Below are 23,996 nucleotides of genomic sequence, written 5' to 3' on the forward strand. Positions count from 1 at the left end.
TTATTATGCCCCAACTTCAAAGAAGAGGGGGTATATTGCTTTGCATTTGTCTGTCGGTCGGTCTGTTGGTCTGTCGGTCCGTACACCAAATAGTTTCCGATCAATACCTAAAGAACGCATTGGCCTAGGAACTTCAAACTTGGTATGGTGATTGGTCATGACCAGCAGATGACCCCTATGGATTTTGCGGTCAAAGGCCAAGGTAACATTGACCTTATAAGTAAAACCGGTTTCCGATCAATAACTAAAGAACACTTAGGCCTTTGAACTTCAAACTTGGTATGGTGATTGGTAAGTAATAAAGTAAGTAATTGCATTTTATAGTCTAAGTTTCATGCTTACGCACGTTCACCGACTTTACAGCTATTACCCCTGATCATCGGGCTACTGGTATATCTATCTATCAATCTCCCTCGGGAGTCTTTTAACTCCGCTTTGTGCAGCCGACACTTTGGCGCAACGGATTTATACCACCCTCGCAGGTACCCATTTACACCTGGGTGAAGTGAAGCAATCGCAGGTAAATTTCTTGCTCAAGGAAATTAGCAGTGCCCTTAGTGGGGTTCGAACCCGGGACCTCTCGATCCCTAAGCGCGCGTCCTACCACTGGACTACTGCTCCTACTGGTCATGGACAGCAGATGACCCCTATTGATTTTGGGGTCAAGGGGTCAAAGATCAAGGTGACATTGACCTTATAAGTAAAACCGGTTTCCGATCAATAACTTAAGAACACTTAGGCCTTTGAACTTCAAACTTGGTATGGTGATTGGTCATGACCAGCAGATGACCCCTATTGATTTTGGGGTCAAGGGGTCAAAGATCAAGGTCACATTGACCTTTTAAGTAAAAACCGTTTCCTATCAATAACTAAAGAATGCTTAGGCCTAGGATATTCAATCTTTGTATGGTGATTGGTAATGACCAGCAGATGACCCCTATTGATTTAAAGGGAAAAGGGGTCAAAGGTCAAGGTCACATTGACCTTGTAAGTACAAACGGTGTCCGATCAATAACTAAAGAACGCTTAGGCCTAGGAACTTAAAACTTGGTATGGTGATTGGTCATGACCAGCAAATGACCCCTAATGATTTTGGGGTCAAGGGGTCAAAGGTCAAGGTCACATGGACCTTGTAAGTAAAAACGGTGTCCAATCAATAACTAATGAACGCTTATGCCTATGAACTTAAAACTTGGTATGGTGATCGGTCATGACCAGCAGTTGACACCTTTTGACTTTGGGGTCAAGGGGTCAAAGGTCAAGATCACATTGACCTTGAAAGGAAAAACGGTGTCCAATCAATAACTAAAGAACGCTTCTTAAAGGCCTAAGAACTTCAAACTTAGTATGGTGATTGGTCATGACCAGTAATTGACCCCTATTGATTTTGGTGTCAAGGGGTCAGTGTCATATTTTGTTCACTGGGTCAGATGTTGTGCATAATAACCTAATCACATGACTAATTGCCTGCTGATAGGGGGCATACATGTTTCACAAACATATGTCGTTTTTATATAGCTTTGTCTCCCTTTATTATGTCATGTGTTAAAAAGGTCGTGCTTGCAGTTTCCTCTGGTAGCTCTTATTTCACTTGGTGTTTTTGTCTAAAAAGGGCCAATAACGGTTTGTGATGGACTTTCACGTACATGTTACCTAAATATTATATTTGAACATGTATGTCATAGAATAATTGTATCAACTACTGTTCATTTACTGAATTGTGCACTTTATATTATCAACCGGCAACACCCATCACTCATTAAATTATCTAAATAATAGTAAAAAATGGTTATTTTGATCCTTCAAGAACGTCCCAACTGCAGTGCCTTCAGCACTTTGATTTGAAAGGCTGCCATCTAAGAAAACAATTATCAGATACCAATAAATGATGAGTTTTTATATATTGATTTAAAAATTACATGAAACACTCTTAAATGCAATTCCTATGTAAGTTTGAAGACAACTGACGTTCCTTTTCTTTCTCTATTTTGTTTGAAGATAGAACGATTGATTTTGCCAGGAGAAGTTTCAATAGTTCATCAAACGTATATTCTTGCTTTCTTCATATTATACGTATATTATTATTGAATAAGAAATGTATTAATTAATAATATATTGGTTTTCACATAAATAAGCAAAAAATCGAGTATTGGTCAAATAATTAATTTATCAATTGATTTATGCATATATTACTTGCTAAATAAATTTGCATTTCGAGTTGGTTTTTGGAATTTCCTTTTGGATTTTATTTTTTTTGTCTATTTTACAACATAATTCATGTAAAATAACTTTATATGTCTTTTTGTTTACTATCAAAAATAGAGATAATCATATGAAATGGAATATCATTACTCTGCATTTCTATCAATGGAATTTTGTAAAGAATATCCCATAGCTCTGCTCTCTCTTGATTTTTTTTCTTAAAGGGACTCCACTGAGGTTTTTTTGACATGACTGGGCTGGAAATAATTGTTACAGATGATTAATGATTCATTTAATGTAGGGTAAGGACAATATCCTCTGGTCAAAATTTCAGATCATTTGCTAATTCCATTTTCGCTGAATTATTATTTTTTTGAAAAAATGACCCGAAACTAAACAGAGTTGAAACGCTTTTCACCCAAATCGAGCTAGGAATAGCACAAAATACGATTTTCTATTTATTTCTGAATATAATTCTTAATTATCTTTTGTATATTTTTCTGTTTTAAAATGCCCAGCTAATTTATGTCAAAAATTCAGATTTTATATTTTCGTCAGAAATCCATTTTCAACAGTTATATAATTGTGATGTTGACAACTAAAGTGATGGGCCGCTCTTGAATTATGGATTTGGAACATACTGAATTATGAAGTGTTTAATTTACATATTTCATTTGCTAACCCAGATATCTCCACAAATTGAAAAATGTTTTAATAATGAGACGGATTAACAGTTAAAAACATCTGAATCATAAGTGTAGGAGTCATATCCTTCAGGAAGTAAAAAATGGGAGCTACGGAACTGGATAGAAAATGGCAATGAAGGAATCTTAAGAATGCGAATTTTTCGTGACGTTTATAAAGATTAATTTCGATTTCATAGGGATTTTATTCAGCTTAAAAGTAAGTGCAATTTCTAGATCTACTCCATGTCAATCGGTGTTCTTGTTGCTTATTTTTCCTTTTTTTAAAGTTTTCCAACTAAACTAGTACTGTTACATCTTGTAGATCCAACTTTGTAAAATAATCATGAAACGACCCCGAAAACCTCATGTTTATTTTAGAAACATGACACGTGCTTTATCCCGTTCATCTTCAAATGAAAAGTACTTCGACAATGGCTACGGAAAATAAACAACAGAGAGTTACCATAGAGGAATCAAAATTTGACTTCACAAGAAAAGTAGACACTTTAGAGAAAAATCCTGAAAAATCTCGAGGGTGACTTTTTTTTAGTTTACAAAAATAGTTTAATTTTTATTCAACCTCGTTTTGTTAATTCATAACAAGCAAAAGTTCATTTCCATTTTTAATGGGACAGACTATAGTGCCAGAACATCAGCATAAGATACACCTTTATATTTTCTTTCAACAAAAGGGCGGTTTTTAATTTCGTTTGTTAATATATAGATGATATTTAAGTTTTTTTCTATAAATAAAGGATTTATTTTCATCGAGTGCTATGGAAATTAATATTTCATGAGTGACTGCAGCCACGAGTGTAATAAGATAATTTTCATACCACATTATGTGATCCGACAAGACACCAGTGAAAATACTGAAAATATGTTTCTCAGCAGTGAAAAATAAATTTTACAGTTAAAATACGGAAAATAAAAAAAAACATTTTATTTCATCAATATTGCATTTATAAGAACATGCATATAATAAAATGTAGTATACATTGTATTCAGTACGCGTACAGGCGATACAATTATTTATTCTGCATAAACAGCAATCGGTCTATTTACTGTATTATGATAGCATCATTGAGCAAATTGTCTCAGAGATCGAGATCAAGCCTCCATGCTACCACGAAATGTCACGTGATTCCTAGTCTGAGATGCAGATCACGACCTTTTCCAGCTAGATTGACAGAGTATAAATAAAGCCAGAGTAGAAATGTTTTGCGGTATACTTTACACGCTAGAATGAGACGAAGATGACTTCTAACTACAGATTGTTAAACACAATTTTCTTCATTATTCTAGGTAAGTTTATTATTATTATTCTTTCTATTATTATTATTAAATTGAAACTTTCTTTTTTTTGATGAATTTCTGGCGAATATTATCTTATTTTAATATACATTTGTCGATTAGAAATTTCACATATGCGTACAATTCGTAATATCTTGTGACGTCTCGTAAAACTTTACCTTTCTTGGGTTAAAATTATCGAGGGACAGGAGACGAAGCGCTTGCACACTTGGTTTAAAACTTGCATGCCTCCATATTAGCCAAACTGTTTCAAGAAAATCAAACTTGAGAAAAATGTACTCCAATTTAAGAAAATTAATAAAGATTCGAAATTCAAGTAATACTTAACATGTTATGTGCGATTGAGGACTGAATTTGCAGTATAAATCATCATACTTTTACTGCGTTACTAATGCAGTAAGGGCTATGTTTGCTTATTTTTATTACGTTTTTGGCAATTTTCGTGGATTGCAAGTGCTGCTTGTAATGTGTAAATTAGTTTCTTTGTAAATTTCACAATATTTTACTTTTAAACACATTTTTAAAATTTTACGAAAATCAACATGAATCTGGAGGCATGCTGCCTTAAGCGAGCGAAATTGTTGCAAACTTTCAACCGAGCCTGCAACATTTTCAATTTTGCCGTGTTGGGCTTTCTTTAGGGACTCTGTATTTATCTATTTTATGATCACATCCGTGTTATTTGTGCCGTGTGGCGGCTGTAAAAAGTCTCCCCGTACATTTAATCAATGATGTTATATTTTCGATCCTTGAAGATCGTTCAGCACGACATTATTGTTGTGCTTGTGGTATTTTTAGTTTCAACTTTTCGGCATTTTCTAGTTGGGTGGTTCCAATATTCCTACTTGAATAATGTTGAATCACCCTTAGGATATGTTGCCTGCTTTTTAAATTTGTCTTTTGACGTCTTATCTGTGATACGCAGGCTTCATAACCTCTGATCCCCTTTCAAAATTCCATTTTATTTAGTTCCGCCCATTGTTTTCTCGTTTAGGGCACACGCTTTTTATTACTTGGGGACCATACGCCGCTTTTCATGGAATGGCACGGAAGTGTCACATTGAAGGTTCCATGATAACCGCCGTATGAAAACATCTGCGGATGTTTCTAAATTCAAAATTTTACTATTTCACGTTTAAATGTTGAATTCTGCTTAAGCCGGTGCTAGGGGGCGTGGACGGTAACTTGCACTTTCCAGTACCGTCCATGAACAGGCTCAATCAAACCGAGCCTGCAACATTTTCAATTTTGCCGTGTTGGGCTTTCTTTAGGGACTCTGTATTTATCTATTTCAAATTTTTTACCGAGTCGTGTAAATTTATTACGCCTCCCCATATTTTTTTCAGGTAAGTGGGTTTGTATATTATTTTGAACTTTTTGAATATGATTATGCATTTGTGATAGTTTGCTTGCTTTTGTAAATTATATTTCCACGTCCCTTTGATATTTTTAGGATTTTCCTTATTGAGTTGTAAATTGCTATCATTTATTGATACGCGGACTCCATGTCCCATTTTTGTGCCCTCTCTTATTTCTGTTCGATTCTCTACTGGGTGCCTTTGCGGTGGTTAACATGGAATTTCCGAGTTCAATTCTGCAATTATGCAATATTTTTTGTGTTTGTATGGTTTTTACTTTCAAAAAACATTTCCATATTCTCTTATAAACCTGTGATTTATAATTTAAAGTTAAGCTTACAACGGTTTAGCAAAATTGAATGTATTTGATTTTAACAGTCATTGAACAGATTGAATAGTATTGTCAATTTAATACTATTTAAAACTCTGAATTCAGTTTGCTACATGTTTTAACAATTTCGACTCAGTTGTATATTTATATATTTAAATATCGTCTAATCCTAATTTATCACTCAAATCACGACTGTGCGTGTTGCCACTAACTTAACCTGTCGAAAGCGAATGTATGTAAAACTAAATGTTCTCAAATAGTATTGTATAAACTAAATTCACGAAGACCTAAAATCCAGATCGTTGTAATCAATATAGAAAAACAAAAAATATAAGAAAAGAAAAAATGCCCTTTCCAGGAATCGAACCAGGGTCTTTACACTGACGAAGCCAATACTGAACCACTACGCTATTACGCTGAACAGTTAAAACTGAGGACTTATTTAGGTGATTAAAGATTTAGGCGATAAATAATATGCTTTTATAGAAGAATTACCTATTTGTCAATATTGATGTAAACAGATAATGAAAGGAATAGCGAATTCGAGTTGTACCCCATGATTATACAGAAAACTCGACTTACAACAATACCGCTTATAATGATATACCGCTTATAACGATGTACCGCTTATTACAATGCTGTTGCCCCAGTCCCTAATCATGTTTTCGAAATGGTTGCCTCTCGGAAATGTAAACGCCAGTGCACGCCCTTTATCTTAGAGGTGTGGCTACTGTTATTATTATAATATTATTATGAATTATTATAATACGAGTATAGAAAAAAGTAAATGTATAACAACGATGCTTACAGTAATTAATAAATATACAGTTAATATTACCTAGGTCCAAGAAAACAAAGGACTGGCTAGTTGATGTTGCATGATATAGAGTAACACAATTAAATTAAAGCATTGATAATACGTTTTGCGGCAAGGGAAGAAAGAAAGAAAATAACAAAACTTTCTCACAGTGGCTGATGTGCAAGGAAAGTCAGTATAAGAAAGACAAATTGTAGTGGGCCTCTTGTGGGTAGTAGTCATAAAAATATCATGAAAGTTCTTTTAAGATAGAATATTCCTTTAAGAAATCGCCATGCTTTTTATGAAATATTAATATATCTACTTTATCTACCTCGAATTCCTTTAGAGTGACATCATCATGCCGATACAAGGGTATATAGTAAGTGAATATATGATTCATATATCTATCTAATATAACTATCTAGAATGAAAGAAAAGGTCTAACTAAGAAAATGAATCCGAACACCTATATCTTTAATTCAGTCGTTAACGCTGTACAGACGTTTGAAGTGTTGTTTAGATGACGTCACAATGTAGCGCCAAACAGCACGTGCAAAAACAATCAAATCAAGAACATTATTTCAACGTCGCAAACGAGTTTTATTTCACATTTATTTCACTATAAAATACTTCGTATTGCGTTTGAAAACTATAGAGTGAAAAAAAAATAAACAAAGTTTTATCAACGTTTTAAAATTCGTTATTTTCAAAATGTTTATACACACGGTAGATTTAACGACAGTTTTTTTCCATTGACCCACTGGAACAGCCTTTAAATAATGTTTCTATTGGAAACTCTGGGGCGAAAACAAATTTAAAGTCCAACTTTATAATAATCACTATATTTTTTCTTGACGTGTCAGAATGGAAATAGATATTAATTCTTCGTGCATTATGGTATAATAATACACGTTTTTTTCGTTCGGCCTTTCGGTCTTCGTGATTATATTACTACGCATTTGAACTCAAACCGTGCATTATACTACAACAATGCACTCAGAAATGATATCTATTTCAAAAACAATGCACTCAGAATTGATATCTATGTATTTCCTAAATATAATCGGAAAAAGTAGAACTGGAGTGACGGCTCTATTCAATCAATCGCCTTATGTTTTCGTTTCCTACATGTCCCATACCAACATTTTTCAAACGGTTTAAACTAAAGTTTGGTGCTATCTAAGTAAATCAGGACAGAAACTTAATATTGAAATAAATTAATTTTTTCGTAAATCAAGGGAACGATTTTTGAGTTTCGATCTAAAAAGTCATAACAAAATATATTTACGATACCATACGATTATTTAATTACAGGAATAATTACCAAATAAATTCTAACATGAAGCGATATATTTTTTATTTTTATTTATTTCATTTCATTTCCAATAGGCTAATACGCACATGAGTACAACATATAACATATTATATATAGCATGACAGAGTATTGTTATAAATTGTCTTCTCCCGTAATTTATATTTTCTACTACTTTCATAATTCCACATAAAAATACACAATAACTGTTCTTAATTTCATTTCACTGTTTATTTGTTGAAAATGTTCTAAATTTCTACTCTACAATTAATAATAATAGTTACAGAGTTTTTCTTCCTCACACATGGTTGATAAGTAACTGAGAATTAACTCTCAAAAATCCATATCCCGACTCTAGCTCTTACAATCTCACTCTTGCATTTTGAATCTCGTTCTTCAATCTTCAATCGAGAATGTCCCCTAGAAAATCTTGTCCCAGTATTTATATGAAATACATTGTCTCTCCATATTTGGAGGTTACCATAGTGTTAATTGACAAATCTAAGCCTTCTATATTTATGACGACAAGTGTTGACCAGAAACAAACACACTGATTCCTGGAATATTTATGATGATAACCAATGATTGAGTTCCCTAAACACAACAATTGCAGGCCTCTTGTTCATAATTTATGCAGGTAACTGTTGACAGAGTTACTATACTAAAATCTCCCAGACTGATACACAGTCTAACCCCAACAGATTTATAGTAATAAATAATGACTACAAACGAGGTCTCAATTCTCATACAAACTCAATCATTTAATCAAACCTTAACCAGGTGCCTTGCTAAAACTACAACAGTATTATACAGAGAGATATACGTCTATAACGGGTCATCTCTGTCCTCCAGACATCAAGCTATAAGAACAACTCTCCGTGAAATGTTAATCATGACTTGCACCGCTCGCTTACCGTGCTCAGTGGCCCATTGTTATCACTATTATTATTATTATTTTATTATTATTATTATTATTATTATTACGTATCATTGGTGTGTGGGGGTGAATGGGTTTAACGTTGCAACAGCACAGGTCATATGGCGACTTTCCAGCTTTACTGGAGGAGTAAGACCTCAGGTGCCCTTCCGTGCATTATTTCAGGCACGAACGGGCACGTGAGTAGAACCACCGACGTCCCGTAAGCTAGCTGGATAGCTTCCTCACATGAAAGAATCCAAGTCCCTGTCGGGATTCGAACCCACAATGGCGAGGGGCAAGTGGTTTGAAGTCAACGACCTTAACCACTCGGCCACGGACGCCCCATATTTTTGTGAATGGACACGTCAATATATTTTGACTATATGTTATTATAGAAAACAACAAGCAAGAATGCCATTTTATTAAAGTTGAGATAAAATGTATGATGAGGAATTACATATATGTCATTTTGTTAGTAAACTTTGCTTCATTTATTCAATGCTCACAGATGAAATATACCGATTTCCGTGGTCTGCTCCCAGTTATTTTGTTTACCTCTAAACACAAAGTAAAACTTTTTAATATCAAGATGTCTGAGCCCATCTAAAAATGCTTTGGACTTATACGTGCAGTTTAGTATCGTCACGTCTCAGTGAGTTTCAACAAACATAAAGTTCTTCCTTCTAAAGAGAAGGAAGAATCACTTGTGAATATTAACTTCGTTATGCTCGCTAAATATTCTGCAGTTTGGAATTGACAAAGGCGAGCTAGGATAAAATAAATTCATGAAATTCATAAATGCTGGCCCGTTACATGTCTCCATGCCAAAGCTAATCGTTTTCAAACCATTAGAAGCAAAGTGATTCTACGTAATATTTCTTTAGTATTTTATATAAGAAAATATAATTTTAATTGTTAAAGATTTATGAAGCAATGATCACACGCTTTTCAGATCTATGACAAAAATGATTAAACGCTTTTAAGATGACTTTAAAGATGCTCTGTGAAGTTTTTTTTTGTTGGAATATAATGGAGAGCCATTTTCAAATAAATGGTATTCATCATCAAAACTGTCACTTGATGCGAAGATCAAAAACGTGTTTAATGGCGTAATTTGCAGTTACTCTTATTCATTATTCTTTCATATATCAGCAATATAAATTGCCTTTGGTTATTTACAAACTATTCATGTTATTTTGACAAAGATGCGTTTTTAACATAATATATTTATGTTTTTATAATAATGCAAATAAATTTCTCGAATTCTGATTGGCTTAACCACTTATATACTACTAGTACACCGTATATACGGCGAAGAACCTATAATCACGCAAAAATGTATTTCTGCATCGTAGACAGTTAACACGAGCATGCATACGATGGTGAAAAGTTGAAATAGTGAAAAGTGACACTATGATAAAAAGTCAAAAGTACAATGGTAAAAAGTCGAAATAACGTACGAAATCACGATGGTGCAAACTCAATATAATTTCGTGTTTTCACCATCCTTCTTTCAACCTTTCATCGTCGTGGTTTCATTATTTCGACTTCACCATCGTCCTTTCGAGTTTTCACCATTGTATTTTCGTCTTCCTGTTAAGCACGCGCACTGAATGGCAATCTATATAAAGATATCACCGGTAAACAGTTAACGTTTGAAATTAAGCAAAACACACAATATACTTATCTTACAAAGCCATTAACAATAATATTTTGTAATTGTATCTTTAGTAAAATTATTTCCTTAAATCGTCATCCATTGTTATGATCTATCAAACGGAAGGCGGTACGACGATGAAAAGTCGAAACCACGTTGATAAAAAAATCGAAAGTACATACGATATTTCAACTTTACACCATCGTACTTTCAACTTTTTATCATCGTACCTTCATGGTTTCGCTATTTCGACTTTTTGCCATCGTGTTTTCGTTCTTTCGAATTATGTGTACGTGTATGTCGCGATGTGCCTCACGGAACACCGGGGGATAATAACTTTTTATTGTCACTTATTCTTTTACATAGCAGTAAAGTAAATTTGTTGATATGATGCCTAAATGATTTTGCAATGCTTTTGTTTGGTGTCCTGTTGAACTTCTCGCCTGTGGTTCCGTGCTGCTGGATTCTGCTGGAATGCGCTCTTTGAATGTCACCCTTGTTGATCTTTGTTTTCATATTTTAAGCAAAGCATCATTTACAAAGCATTAAATTTTTATAGTGACAATAGTGAGAAAATCATTATCACAAAGTCTTTGTTTTTTATAATAATAATAATAATGATGATGATGATGATAAATTGCGACTTATTAAAAGATTTTCACATTCACACGATTTATTTATATGCTTTAATAGAAAATTCTTTTGATATTCCATCTACATTTTTCTCAAGTATTAAACTTTTTTTTTTGAATCCCTAAATATCAATCTTCTGTGCCTTCAAAATTCCAAATTTTACAATCTCACGTTAAAATAATAAATGTTGAATACTGCTTAAGCCGGGCTAGGGGGCGTGGACGGTAACTTGCACTTTCCAGTACAGTCCATGAACAGGCTCAACAAACCGAGCTTGCAACATTCTCAATTTCATCGGTCTGTGCGTTCTTTAGGGATTCTTTATTTCTTTCTATTTTAAGTACGGCAATGTAATTGGGCAATCATTGGTTTCATTTCTCTTATTTAGGACAACCGCTACAAGAAACAAACAAACACAAATTGTGGTGAAATGGTCAGTGAATGACCTTATTTATTTTTAAACACAGTATCTACAACATACACAATATTCGGAATTTAAAGGCCTTTAAAATAAGTTCCTTTTTTCCTTTGTTATCTAAATTTTTCTAATCTTATTTTTTGTAATTTTTACTGTATTGTATAATTGATTCGTATAAAAAATACAGGAAATATCTCGGCGTTGCCAGCAATTAAACAGGCACCTGAGCATACTCTCAAGACATGTACACAAAGGAAAGGATATGAAATTAAATGTGAAGACTTCAGTCAAGGTAGGAAAATCATTAAACTTGCTATATTTTTCTTATTCGTGGAGTGCCATAAAATAACATTTAACTGTGTGACAATATGTAAATTATGTGATACTAATACTGTGGAACATGAATATCATTTCTTGTTAAACTGTCGTGCAGCATACATACACAACCAAATATTTATCAATTTGATATCATCATGCCGACTAGAAATGAAGAAATTATAAAGTCTGTTGCAATGTACGTATATAGCATTCAAAAAAGAAAACGATAAACATGTATACAAGATTTATGAATAAAATTGTGAATTATACATTTTTGTTAAAAAAATTGTTATATTTTATTGAAATTTTTGTACTTGTATAGATCTATATCTTTGATACATTCTTTGCATGGGCCGGAGGCCTTTCAGAGAATATGGTTGTTGTATGATACTTTTTAAAAGGTTTGTAATTTATTGGAATAAAGATTCGTTAAAATTTTATGTAACTTTTAGTTCATTTTATATAAAGCGTTTGCTTTATCATTTCACTACTTCCAATTTCCACAGAGGAGACGGATGACAATGTAAGTCGGTGGCCTCCTGGGCCTTACGTTATCCCTATGACACTTCACGGTTGCCCAGAATCGTCAATGTATGGATGGCAAGAAGGTTACCTGGATATTACATGGCAAAGTCCACAAAATGCACATGTGCTCATTAGTGGCGATGAGGATTCTTTTGACAAAGTTATCAACGTGTCTAAAGAACACTTCTTTGAAACATCAGATAGACACATTCTTGTTTCACGAAGCCCATATGAGTTCAAATTTGGCTTTTGTTATAAAGTCATAAGGAACATATCTGTAGACATTGGTTTTTGGCCAAATTGGGATTTCAGTATTTATGGGACAGAAAATGGATGCCCTGAAGGTAAGCTTTATTGTTTGTCCAAATAGTAAACTTTAAACTTTGTCATGAAGGTAAGCGTTTTTCTATACCCAAATGTGAGCTTTATTCTAGGTAAAAAATAAAGCTTTATTCCAAGTCCAAAAGGTAAGCTTTTTCCTATATCCTAAAGGTAAATTTTATGCTATGCCCAAAGTGGTAAGCTAAATTCTATTTCCAAAGGGTAAGCCTAATTCTATGTCCAAAATGTAAGCTTTATTCTATTTATTCTATGCCCAAATGGTAAGATTTATCACATGTTTACCACAAATGCTACACATTATTAAATTGTTATCTAGGGAAAGGAAACTTACTGTTTTCAAGACAACGAGAGAGGACCAAACCAGTAATTAATTTTGGTTTTCTTGTGAGCGTGACTTTTAAAAATTGTGTATTCTTAGCCATAACATCTATCGTGCTACATCATCTTGTTAAAATGGTCTAGTTGAAAACTTAATGAAATATAATAGTATATTTAATAGATATTGATTTGCACGTTTTGAGAAGCTTGTGAACGCATTTGCATATACATGTACACATTTATTTTAGATACGTTTGCCTAATAGTATCTTACTAGTATAACAATATTTATTTTATTTTCTTCGATTTTATGATAGATGAATGATATATATTTATATTTAGCTAAAATTCATAAATTAGTGATTATGATTTAATTTCAGGTTTCGTTCAAAGTTCATCTCGAACAGTGTTACCAAATATTTCTCACTGGGATTCTCACGGCCATTTGCCGGATTTTGTTTTAACAAACAATGGGACGAATGGTAAGCTTAAAAATGCTAAACTTAACACCTGCATTTATGGTACTGCATAGCACAGACTTAAGCAATATAGTATATAAAAGCCTCACCGTTTAATTCAGTTATCATGAAAATTCAGGAAAAGTAACTGCAATTAGATGGAGCTTCGTCCATGAACAGGCTCAATCAAACCGAGCCTGCAACATTTTGATTTTTGTTGTGGACTTTTTATAGGGATTCTAATTTTCTATTTTTTACATATTGACCATGGTCATTTTGAGACACCTTTTCTTTTAAAAGATTATCTTAACAACTGATTTAATGAACTGACATTCAAATACAGTATTCATAACATGCCTGTTATTGTTATTGCTGTTAATGTGCTGTAGATGTAGACATTTAATAATAGCAGTATAACTAATTGAGAAAACAATCGTTTATATTATAATTTTCATTCCATTTAAAGGTGCTACATACCATATTTGAAATACAAACTTACTTAGAATTTATTAAAAAGAAATAATTTTATGATTTTTATGAAGTTGAAAAGTGCTTTTCAATCCGGGACCAACCCTTTAAAAATTCGAAAAACTGCCTAAGCTATTTAGAAATTGAAGTAAATTATTCTAAAGGGCTACACAACCGAAAAGCATACCATTTTATGTCTAGACAAATGAAATTATTCAAAGTACAAAATGTCATGTAATAAATTACTATTCTATATATTAGGAAAAAAGGCTGTTTAATAATGGTGCTGACGTTTTATTTCACATATGAGCAATTAACTTTTATTTGATTTTTTATATTCCCCTCCGAATACTATTCCTGAATTATGATAAGGTGGTCAGTTAGGAGTTCTTTATGGTAATTTATTTGGACATTTTTACTGCAATAAAACAGAAATGCACATTTGATTTATTTTTATATCAATCATTTCAAGCTTGTACATGTATTTAGTTTTCGTTTCACATTGACAGAGGAGCAGTCTCACAATAAATATTGTGTAAAATATAAAACTTCACAAATGTTCATCAAAACATTCAAAAGGGATGTTCATATGCCATATATGTGCTTAATAACTTAAACTCTAACGTTTTTATTTCTATTTAGATATTCTTCAAATAAGCCTTTGCTCCCGAAACACTTCACGTGATAAACAAACTAATGCTACTGAAACTGACAACAATGATAGATATTCTGAGTTTATTAACTTATCGGGAATGATGAACAAACCCTATTGGACAAGTTTCTTCCTTATCAAAGCAAGTATTTTACTTACCCTGTAAACTTTATCATCAATTTTTTTTATACCTAACCCAGCGCACATATCTTCTTTGCTTTGCTATAGTAAGTTAATAATTCTGATAGTTTTCTGATAGCTAAGGGACATTTTTTCCTCATGTTATGCATTCTAAATGCCGGTGTAACGTTTTATTCAGTGCTAGTTGTAATCTGAATAAACTCCGATGTCTACTGGAATAAAGCAACTGAACTATTTTCTTTGATAGGGGGATTCAATTTCATGCCCGACACATAGAAATGCGATTGAAAGCGAAGAAAGTTTATATCTGGAACAATATAGCACCGACAAAGATGTCAAAATGATGCTGGCGACCGATACATTTTGTTATTATGAATTAAATACATATACTGACGGTAAGTTTATTGATATTCCCTTTGCAAAGTTTTTAAAGCAAATAATGCAAATGATATTTAACCAATCACATAGGAGGTTTTGATGTAACAAGAAAGTGAAAATATAAACTGTTTAATAAGATATTATACAGCAATAGAAACACCTATGACTGTTTCCCTCTATTTGGACAATAAAATAAAAATGCATTTATATACCAATGTCAAGAATGAATATAGTTTTTTTAATGTTTTACTGTATAGAAATGGAGATGTGGCTCCTAGAGAAAAGATTAAAGAATGGTAAGAAAAACTTGCTTATTTGCCACACATAATTCGTGCTCTGTAAAGTAAATATATAATCTGAAGCTGTAAAAAAAACCCTCAAGGTCAGTTGGCAAATTTTAAACAAATTTTAAAATATAGATTAATGAGGACAGGCAGATATAAATTCATAATTTGAGTGACATTTTGCAATGGAAAGTTATGACGAATTTGCATTTTTGATTCTGATACTGTTACTGTGCATATCTTGACAATCTATGTGCAATATTTCTGCAGATATTAGATATGAGTAATATCCCTTTACTAGATTGTTTTACTTATATTATATTCCTTTGTTTTACCAAGAAGCGCGAATTCTTGACAGCACATTTCGTTTAGCGTGATGCCTTTGAGCTTGATTATTCCTAAGTCTATATGAGCCGCGTCACGACAAAACCATCCGCTCAGTCTGACCAGAATCCACGTTGTTCGCTATCAGTTTTTCTACTTGTAATAGAGTTGGTAAGCGAACAGCATAGATCCTGATCAGAATGCGCGGATGCGCAGGCTTGTCTGGATCTATGCTGGTAGCAAACGCACTATGTAATTTTAGCAAATCACTAGTTCAACTTACTATCTTTGAGCATTTTAAGGAAAATTTAAAGAATAAAAATGTTAAATTATAAAAAAAAGATTAAATGTCTTGTGTTAAAGTAATGATTGCTTAAAGAGATAAATTATTTCATATGTTGCACTTGCATTTGTGTGAACGTAGTTTAAAAGTTAATATGTATAAAGCTTCCTGTGAAAAAAGGCATTTTCATTTTTTATTTTTTTTATTTTAGCGTACAGTGTTTATGTTTTAAGTGTAACTGAAGGTGTATACACAACAACAAAAGTTTGTAAGTAAACTAGTTTTTATGTTTGTCTGTCTTAGGTTACGGAAAAATTCTTGATAAACAATGATAAACAAATTATTATTTTTTTCACGTCAATGAACTTATTCTTCGCTTTCATAAAATGTTTGTAATGTCTTTCATAGAGAGTTAATGACAATTTCTGTGAAAGAATAATTTCAAAACATTACGAAAACGGGGGTTGGATTCCAGCTAATGCATTAAACTTAAAAACTCAATTTTACATTAAGTCTGATTCAACGATGTGAACATGTTACACACATAATCAAAGTAGACAAACGAAATTACTGTACTCTGTGTTACGAGCCTGTGTAATTCAATGTATACCATGCATTTCTGTCATTAGCACTTGCTACTTCCGAAAACTGTTCCTTTCTGGTAGAACCAATCGGAACATCTCGGATATCATTAATAATAACCTCGGGTACCAGGTCGTTTTAGATATAAGCAAATACAGAGGGTGTAATCATTGATATGTATAACAAATGCATATATTTGACACCCAAATAAAGTCTATTTCGGTAAAAACTATGACTGATATTATGTCTGGCATCATAATCAATTATTATTGTAACCAAATCCAAAATAATGTCAACAGGTAGACATTTTGTATTTTCGGTTTCTACAACCATAAAAATAAGTGAATAAATAATGTATTGTTTTCTTTTATATTTATTTATATACTTAATTTAGATGGACTTTTACTCGAGATATTGGTTTAAATTTAGTCACTAACTTGCATTAAATTACTATAATTTGTTTAGATGTTTAGTTTCTTAACGTAGATTAAACCGAAACACCATATCGAGGTTCTAATCCGACAGGGACTTTGGATTCTTTCATGTGAGGAAGCTATCCAGCTAGCTTACGGAACGTCGGTGGTTCTACTCAGGTGCCCCTTCGTGCCTGAAATAATGCACGGAAGGGCACCTGAGGTCTTCCTCCACCAGTAAAGCTGGAACGTCGCGATATGACCTATACTGTGTCGATATTACGTAAAACCCAAAACAAACAAACAAATCTAATCCGAAGTTTGACGGAAAAGGCCGAGAAGAAACGATCGTTTTAGCCTATGTATTTTAACTTGTGGCTTTCTTGCGACAACAAAAAGTTGACTTGTATATACAATGGAAAAATTGTTCCTGAAGACATAGAAATAGTAGCAGTCATTGCAAATCATTAAAAGAGTTATTACATTTTAATAATTTGCAGTTATAAGTTATCTTAAATAAGCTCTATTTGTTGTGAACTCTCACTGTTTTGTTATATTCAATAAGATTGGTTCATGGTTGTAAACAAGGACTATTACTGGAAAGTTATTGACCTTGGGAAAACTATTGCTGTTTCTGCCGTTGACGTTACAACCACTAATGGTTAGAAAATACATGTATAATAAGTAATTAATATTAACTTACAGAATATAATTATGTAATAAAGTTTTCCTTCCTTGAAGAACTTAAGATTTTGTTAGTATTTTCACTATTTTGTTCTGTATCTCTACTTATATCTTTAATTACATTATGAGCTTTACATAAAGTTTTATTTTGATTTTCGTCATATTACTATATACGAGGGGTGATCAAGAATTACGTAGACTGGCTCAATATCTCATTTATTGTTTGACAAACGTACATAAAACTTATATCACATGAAAGTACGTTTTATCAACAAACAACTTGCAATTTTGTTTTACAATATGTTTACATAATTTGAAATAACAAACCATGAAAATGTGTCACTATCGCGGTACCGGCCCACGTCAAAAAACGTCAGCGACGTCGCAGCGTCGTTAGTGTTTAAGGAAAAGCGCATGACATTCACTATTTTTCAAAGTACGAGCCAGAACATGCAATGCAACGTTCATGCCTCTTAGGCCACTGAGAGAAGAATATATTCATGTAATACTCTGCTGGATAATGACGTATTAGGGTGTTTGTCGCTGACTGTAACTCCTCCAAATTCTCAAAGCGCTGGCCCTTCAGCTGGCGTTTCAAATCTGTGAACACAGAGAAATCAAACGGATAAGCAAATATTAAGGGATTTTGTAAAATTATTTAAGTTTTCGATACATTGTTTATGAATTACGCAGCTCGTTTGAAACAAATGTGTATCCGTGCATTTTATTGTTTATAACAATACGTGCGAAATCATAAATTAGCGCGGAAAATTTGAATTTTTATATTCGAAACTGAATAGGTTGTAGAGTGATTAAAACAAAAACAAAACATAAGTTAAAGCACATAAAATACCTTTCACATGTTCAATTTCTTGGTGATAATTGTGTGCGTGGTTCCATAGCTCATCCCAGTTACTTCTGATATCTCTAGAACGGTCACTCTTGCGTCCTCCTTGATAATATCTTAAATTGACGTCACACATTGACGCTCGACCTTCTCCCACGTCCTTCATCATCTTCAAGTGACTTCAGCCCTTCAGAGAATCGCCGGAACCACTTAAAAACGAGTGCTCGAGAAACAGCATTCTCTCCTCTGGTCCTCTGCAGCTTTTTATATGTGTCTGTAGGCGTTTCACCTAATTCCGTGCAGAACTTTATGTTGGCACGCAATTCAAAGCAATTATATATAAAAATAGCACCTGGGCCGGTAACGCGTTACTATATTTACAATTATGCTAGTTATTTTGCTCTGAGTAATGCATGACTGATTTACAGCTCCTTGTAAATGACAAAGAGATAGGTCACGACAGTGACATAAATAAAAATATTTTATATGGGTCCGTTTCAAATATATTGAACCAGTCTACGTAATTCTTGATCACCCCTTGTACACTTCTCATAAGATAACGAGTGTTGATTAAAGCTTCTCAGAGCATTTGAAACGGTTTGAATAATTAAATACATTTGTAAACAAATTGTATTTGCACCTATAATTCAGATACAATAAATGTTTGTCGTGATATGAATGTCAAATGTTTCATAAGCAGAGAGGAAATGGATTTTATGCACAAAGGCGCTGTTTTATGCAAACATGTAAATGTTTGCCGTCTAGGAACTATCTCACTTAGTCTATTGTTCACAAGGTAAGGTATTGATGGAAGCCTAAGAATACTAGACTCAATCTGTATAAAGGGTTTACATGCCTTTGTAAAATATCAAAATGATCAAAATTAAGCATTATTGAGTAGAGACCTAGGTCAGACTGCATGACTTTGTAAGCTGGTGTAACTAGCCTCTTACTGATTAACAATACAAACAGAACGACGCTTATTGGTTATATGCTTTTATTTTTGTCTGTTTTATTTCGAAACTGACCATTGTATATTTGCATAAGTTCTTAAGTATATTCTGATAGATCTTCTTATTGAATATGAGGTTAACAATTCAATGAATTTATGAGAAAAAAATCGTTATATTATATGCTCGAGAATAAATGTGAACTTATATATGTTTTCTTGATAATATTTACTTGTCTTATGTGATATACATTTGGTACGGCGCATTTTTTTGCCACACAGTCATTGTAGAAACATTGCAAATTTTATTTATCTTCGATATATTTACAAATTTAGTAACCTCCTTGTTGTTTTCAAATATTTAAATCAAATAATCACTTATACTTTCTTGTTAGTTTTATATCAGTCAAATACATTGGTCATATTTTGTATATGAATTTGACCGAACATGTGGATCATGTTTTCTAAACATTGTTACATTTAGGTAATACGGTAAAAAGATAGTGGGTCAGGTAACTTCAAATTTTTGTTTTCTTATGATATCATTAATGTTTTAGTTCTTAATAAAGAGTTTGTAAAATGAATTATTATGCCCCCACAATGTGGGAGCATATAGCGTTGCACTTGTCCGTCCGTCCGTCAATCCGTCAGTCAGTCTGTCCGTCCGTACGTCCCGAAATCTTGTGAACGCAACTCCTCTTAAACCGGATAGCAGATTTTGCTTAAACTTACAGGGATGATCAACCTTAATGTGTAGATGGCAGTAAAGGAAGGAATTTTCCCTGCGACCAAATTTAACAAAATTATGGCCCTTTGTTGATTTTTTCACTAGATACTATGTGGAAATTTTGTGAATGCAACTTCTCTTAAACCGGATGGCAGATTTTGCTTAAACTTACAGGGATGAACAACCTTAATGTGTAGATGGTAGTAAAGAAAGGAATTTTTGCTGCGACCAAATTTAACAGAATTATGGCCCTTTGTTGATTTTTTGACTATATACTATGTGGAAATTTTGTGAACGCAACTCCTCTTAAACCGGATGGCAGATTTTGCTTAAACTTACAGGGATGAACAACCTTAAAGTGTAGATGGTAGTAAAGGACGGAATTTTCCCTGCGACCAAATTTAACAGAATTATGGCCCTTTGTTGATTTTTTCACTATACACTATGTAGAAATTTTGTGAACGCAACTCCATTTAAACCGGATGACAGATTTTGCTTTAACTTCCAGGGATTAACATCCTTAATGTGTAGATGGCAGTAAAGGAAGGAATTTTTGCTGCAACCAAATTTAACAGAATTATGGCCCTTTATTGATTTTTTCATTATATACTATGTAGAAATTTTGTGAATGCAATTCCTCTTTAACTTGATGGCAGATTTTGCTTAAACTTCCAGGGATTAACATCCTTAATGTGTAAATGTTAGTAAAGGAAGGAATTTTTGCTGCAACTAAATTTAACAGAATTATGGCCCTTTGTTGATTTTTAGATTTCAACTTGTGGCACATGTAGTCCAAAAAATATTTGACCTAGAGTCTTAAGATTGACAGAACAGTGGTGTGTGGGGGGCATCCGTGTCCTATGGACACATTTCTAGTTTTTTGCTTGATTTTGAATTTTGAAATTCTTAGGGTTATGGAAGGCCGCTTCCTAGCATTGTCTATTGACAATATCGAGGACGACTTGAACATCAATGTATATACTCAACAAGTTATTAACGGTAAGAAAATTTATTATTCAGGGATATACAATTATTTACTGTCTAACTGGAGATATTTAATTATAAGTCACCGCTCGATTGTCAATGCTCTTGACCTGATTATTAGTTCATAATGGAATGAATGAATAAATTTTAAATAAGAAAAGAAAAAGAAAAATACTACATTTTTTGATAAATAATAAATAGAATTTATTAAAATGCAAAACTGATTTGACTCACCTGACTCTTGATTGGTGTTTGTTAGCATTGGTTCAAGCCTTCAAAGGACTTTAAAATAGTAGATGACTTATTTAAGATAAAAGATTTGACAGGTGTAAATTCTAATTTAATGCAATTTAATGTGATTAGGAGTATTAAATTATGTTAATGAATTTCATTGTAGTTTAACAGGTCCTCAAAATGTGATATAATCCATGAACGGGCATCTTGTAACATACTAACATAACGTGTTACATAATAATAAAATCTTCAGAGTTCAGAAGAAGAAGAAGAAGAAAAGTTTATTTCCAACTTGTACACACACGTACTAGTACCTCGTTGTTTCAAGTTATAATATAATAAAATTAACAATGTCACAATGACTAGGAGCTATTATGTTCAGACATATTCATAGAGTGCACGACAACATTGACTGTACAATTTAAACCACTTTATGAATATAGAAGTTCGTCACTGAGATACGTCTGTTGTTGACTTATAAAAAGTCAATATTATACACTTTACTTAGAATGTGAATAATAGCAATATATTACTATAATTGCTTTAATGGTATTGATTAATTAAATCAACATAAAGTGCGACACATAAACAAAACAATATCGAATACTCCAACAATTTATAGTATATAAATCTGATTACGTAAAACAATTTACGAAACGTGTTTCATTAATGTACGAATATTCCCAATAATGAACTAATGTCAAAAAGAAATCTTTTAAAGATTAAAGCAGTTCATTTGAACAATTTTAAAATTTATCTAGATTTAATAAATCAGAAAATGAAAATTAACCTAACCTTAGCTGTAATGTCCCATGACAGTTCAGGGGTTTAAATAAACTTCTCTCAATAAGACTCGGCTATGTATGTCCAAAATTGTCATACAACACGGTCATTTATATCATCATATCATATATAAGAGTATTAGGGTGCCAAATTTATCAGTTAACAGAAGAAAAACAAAACTCTTTCGAAAGAAAAGTTTAAAGAAATAATAATATCAATATATTTAGGACGCTTCATTTCATCATTTTCAATTATAACTACTTTATCGGGTATAAATAGAGCTCAAAGCTGCGGACAGTCAAATTAAAATAGATTATATATGTTAAATGTAGTATCAACATAAAAGTTTGCTGTAAATTTCAATAGGAAAACTATTTAAATGTTAAATTAAATTTAATCAAATGTTATATTCAAATATTTTAATGTTTTGTAAAGTTATACATGCCTGCGAAATGGACTTTTTCGGGATCTCATTGCAACGGAGACAATGTTGTATAAAGAGCACATTGAATGCTTATTAAATAACAATTATCACGCTGACTTTTTTATATATTGAAAATTACATCATAATTGAAGTTTGTTTTAAAATTCAATAGGATTTATTTTTAATTCTTAATGTTTTAAAGAATTTTATCATTATATATGCAGGCAAAATGGACATATTCTCGGCACAACAGTGATATCTTTCTTTACTTCTGTCTTTGTCTTAAATTTATTTAATTCCAATCATTTCATTTTACTTGTTATCCAATATATTTTGCTTCGATCAGACCTTTCAATCTTTGTCACAACAGACAAACATTTCAGAATTTAAGACATGACATTTTTTGTGAATTTATACATTAGGTACTACTGTTTCACAAAAATATGCAACTTATTTAACAACGAAAACATACCAAAAAAACATTGATAAGTGCTTCGACCAGAGAACAATTGTCAAGGCTGATTTTGTACATAACCTTTGACTGTTCGCATAATTTGGCGGCGTCTTTGATGTGTAGCATCAACATTAAACTTGTTGTCATTTGATATGTATATTTATGAAACTAGTCTAGGAAAAATGCCATCCAGAGTTTTGATAACAATATTGCACTCGCATTATACTTATCGCACATACAGGTCATCCATGCTAACCATAGTTTAGTCGCGCAAATATGTTCTTATGAAATTTCGAAGATGACAATTTTGTATAACAACATGTACATGTATTATATATTAATACAATATTTTAGATGAAATGGGAATTTGTAATAATGACCTTGGTATGAGCGATATGAGTATCAAAGACAGTCAAATTTCGGCATCGTCATCTTCTTTAGAGTACACACCAAACAAAGCTAGACCTCTTTCCTCCGGATGGTGCTCAGAACAAAACGACGATTTTCCATATATAAAGGTTGAGTAAATTGTTACACGCATTTTACATTTAATATTACTATTGCATTGTTTATAGATCATAAAAAATATTTTAGGATCCTCAATACACTTTTAGAAATTATGTAATGTGAGCCATGTTCTCAAAATTTGTTACTCCTACTAGATATAGTATTGCGCTTTTTTTGACTGACGACTTACAAAAAATTGTTCGGTTTAAGATTAATATACATATCTTGATCAAATTATGTATATAGACCTTTTACGAAGCTCTAAAATTACTATGATCATTTCTATTGA

At 32.5% G+C, this 23,996-nt stretch overlaps 1 protein-coding gene across 1 annotated transcript; it reads left to right on the plus strand.

The window, feature by feature from the left end:
* Positions 1-4,121: 4,121 nt before the first annotated feature.
* On the plus strand, positions 4,122-23,723 carry LOC132732666 (uncharacterized; the record flags this gene model as incomplete). Its single annotated transcript, XM_060719138.1, has 12 exons — positions 4,122-4,193; positions 11,817-11,921; positions 12,454-12,816; positions 13,512-13,613; positions 14,700-14,851; positions 15,098-15,245; positions 15,486-15,524; positions 16,331-16,387; positions 17,680-17,775; positions 19,297-19,441; positions 21,232-21,320; positions 23,555-23,723. Coding segments are annotated over exons 1-12 (1,514 nt in total), but the record flags the coding sequence as incomplete, so codon positions are not given.
* Between the last annotated feature and the right edge of the window lie 273 nt (positions 23,724-23,996).

This window comes from Ruditapes philippinarum, unplaced genomic scaffold (genome assembly GCF_026571515.1).
Source record: "Ruditapes philippinarum isolate M1 unplaced genomic scaffold, ASM2657151v2 ctg14209_1_1_1_1, whole genome shotgun sequence".
NCBI classification, from domain to species: Eukaryota; Metazoa; Mollusca; class Bivalvia; order Venerida; family Veneridae; genus Ruditapes; species Ruditapes philippinarum.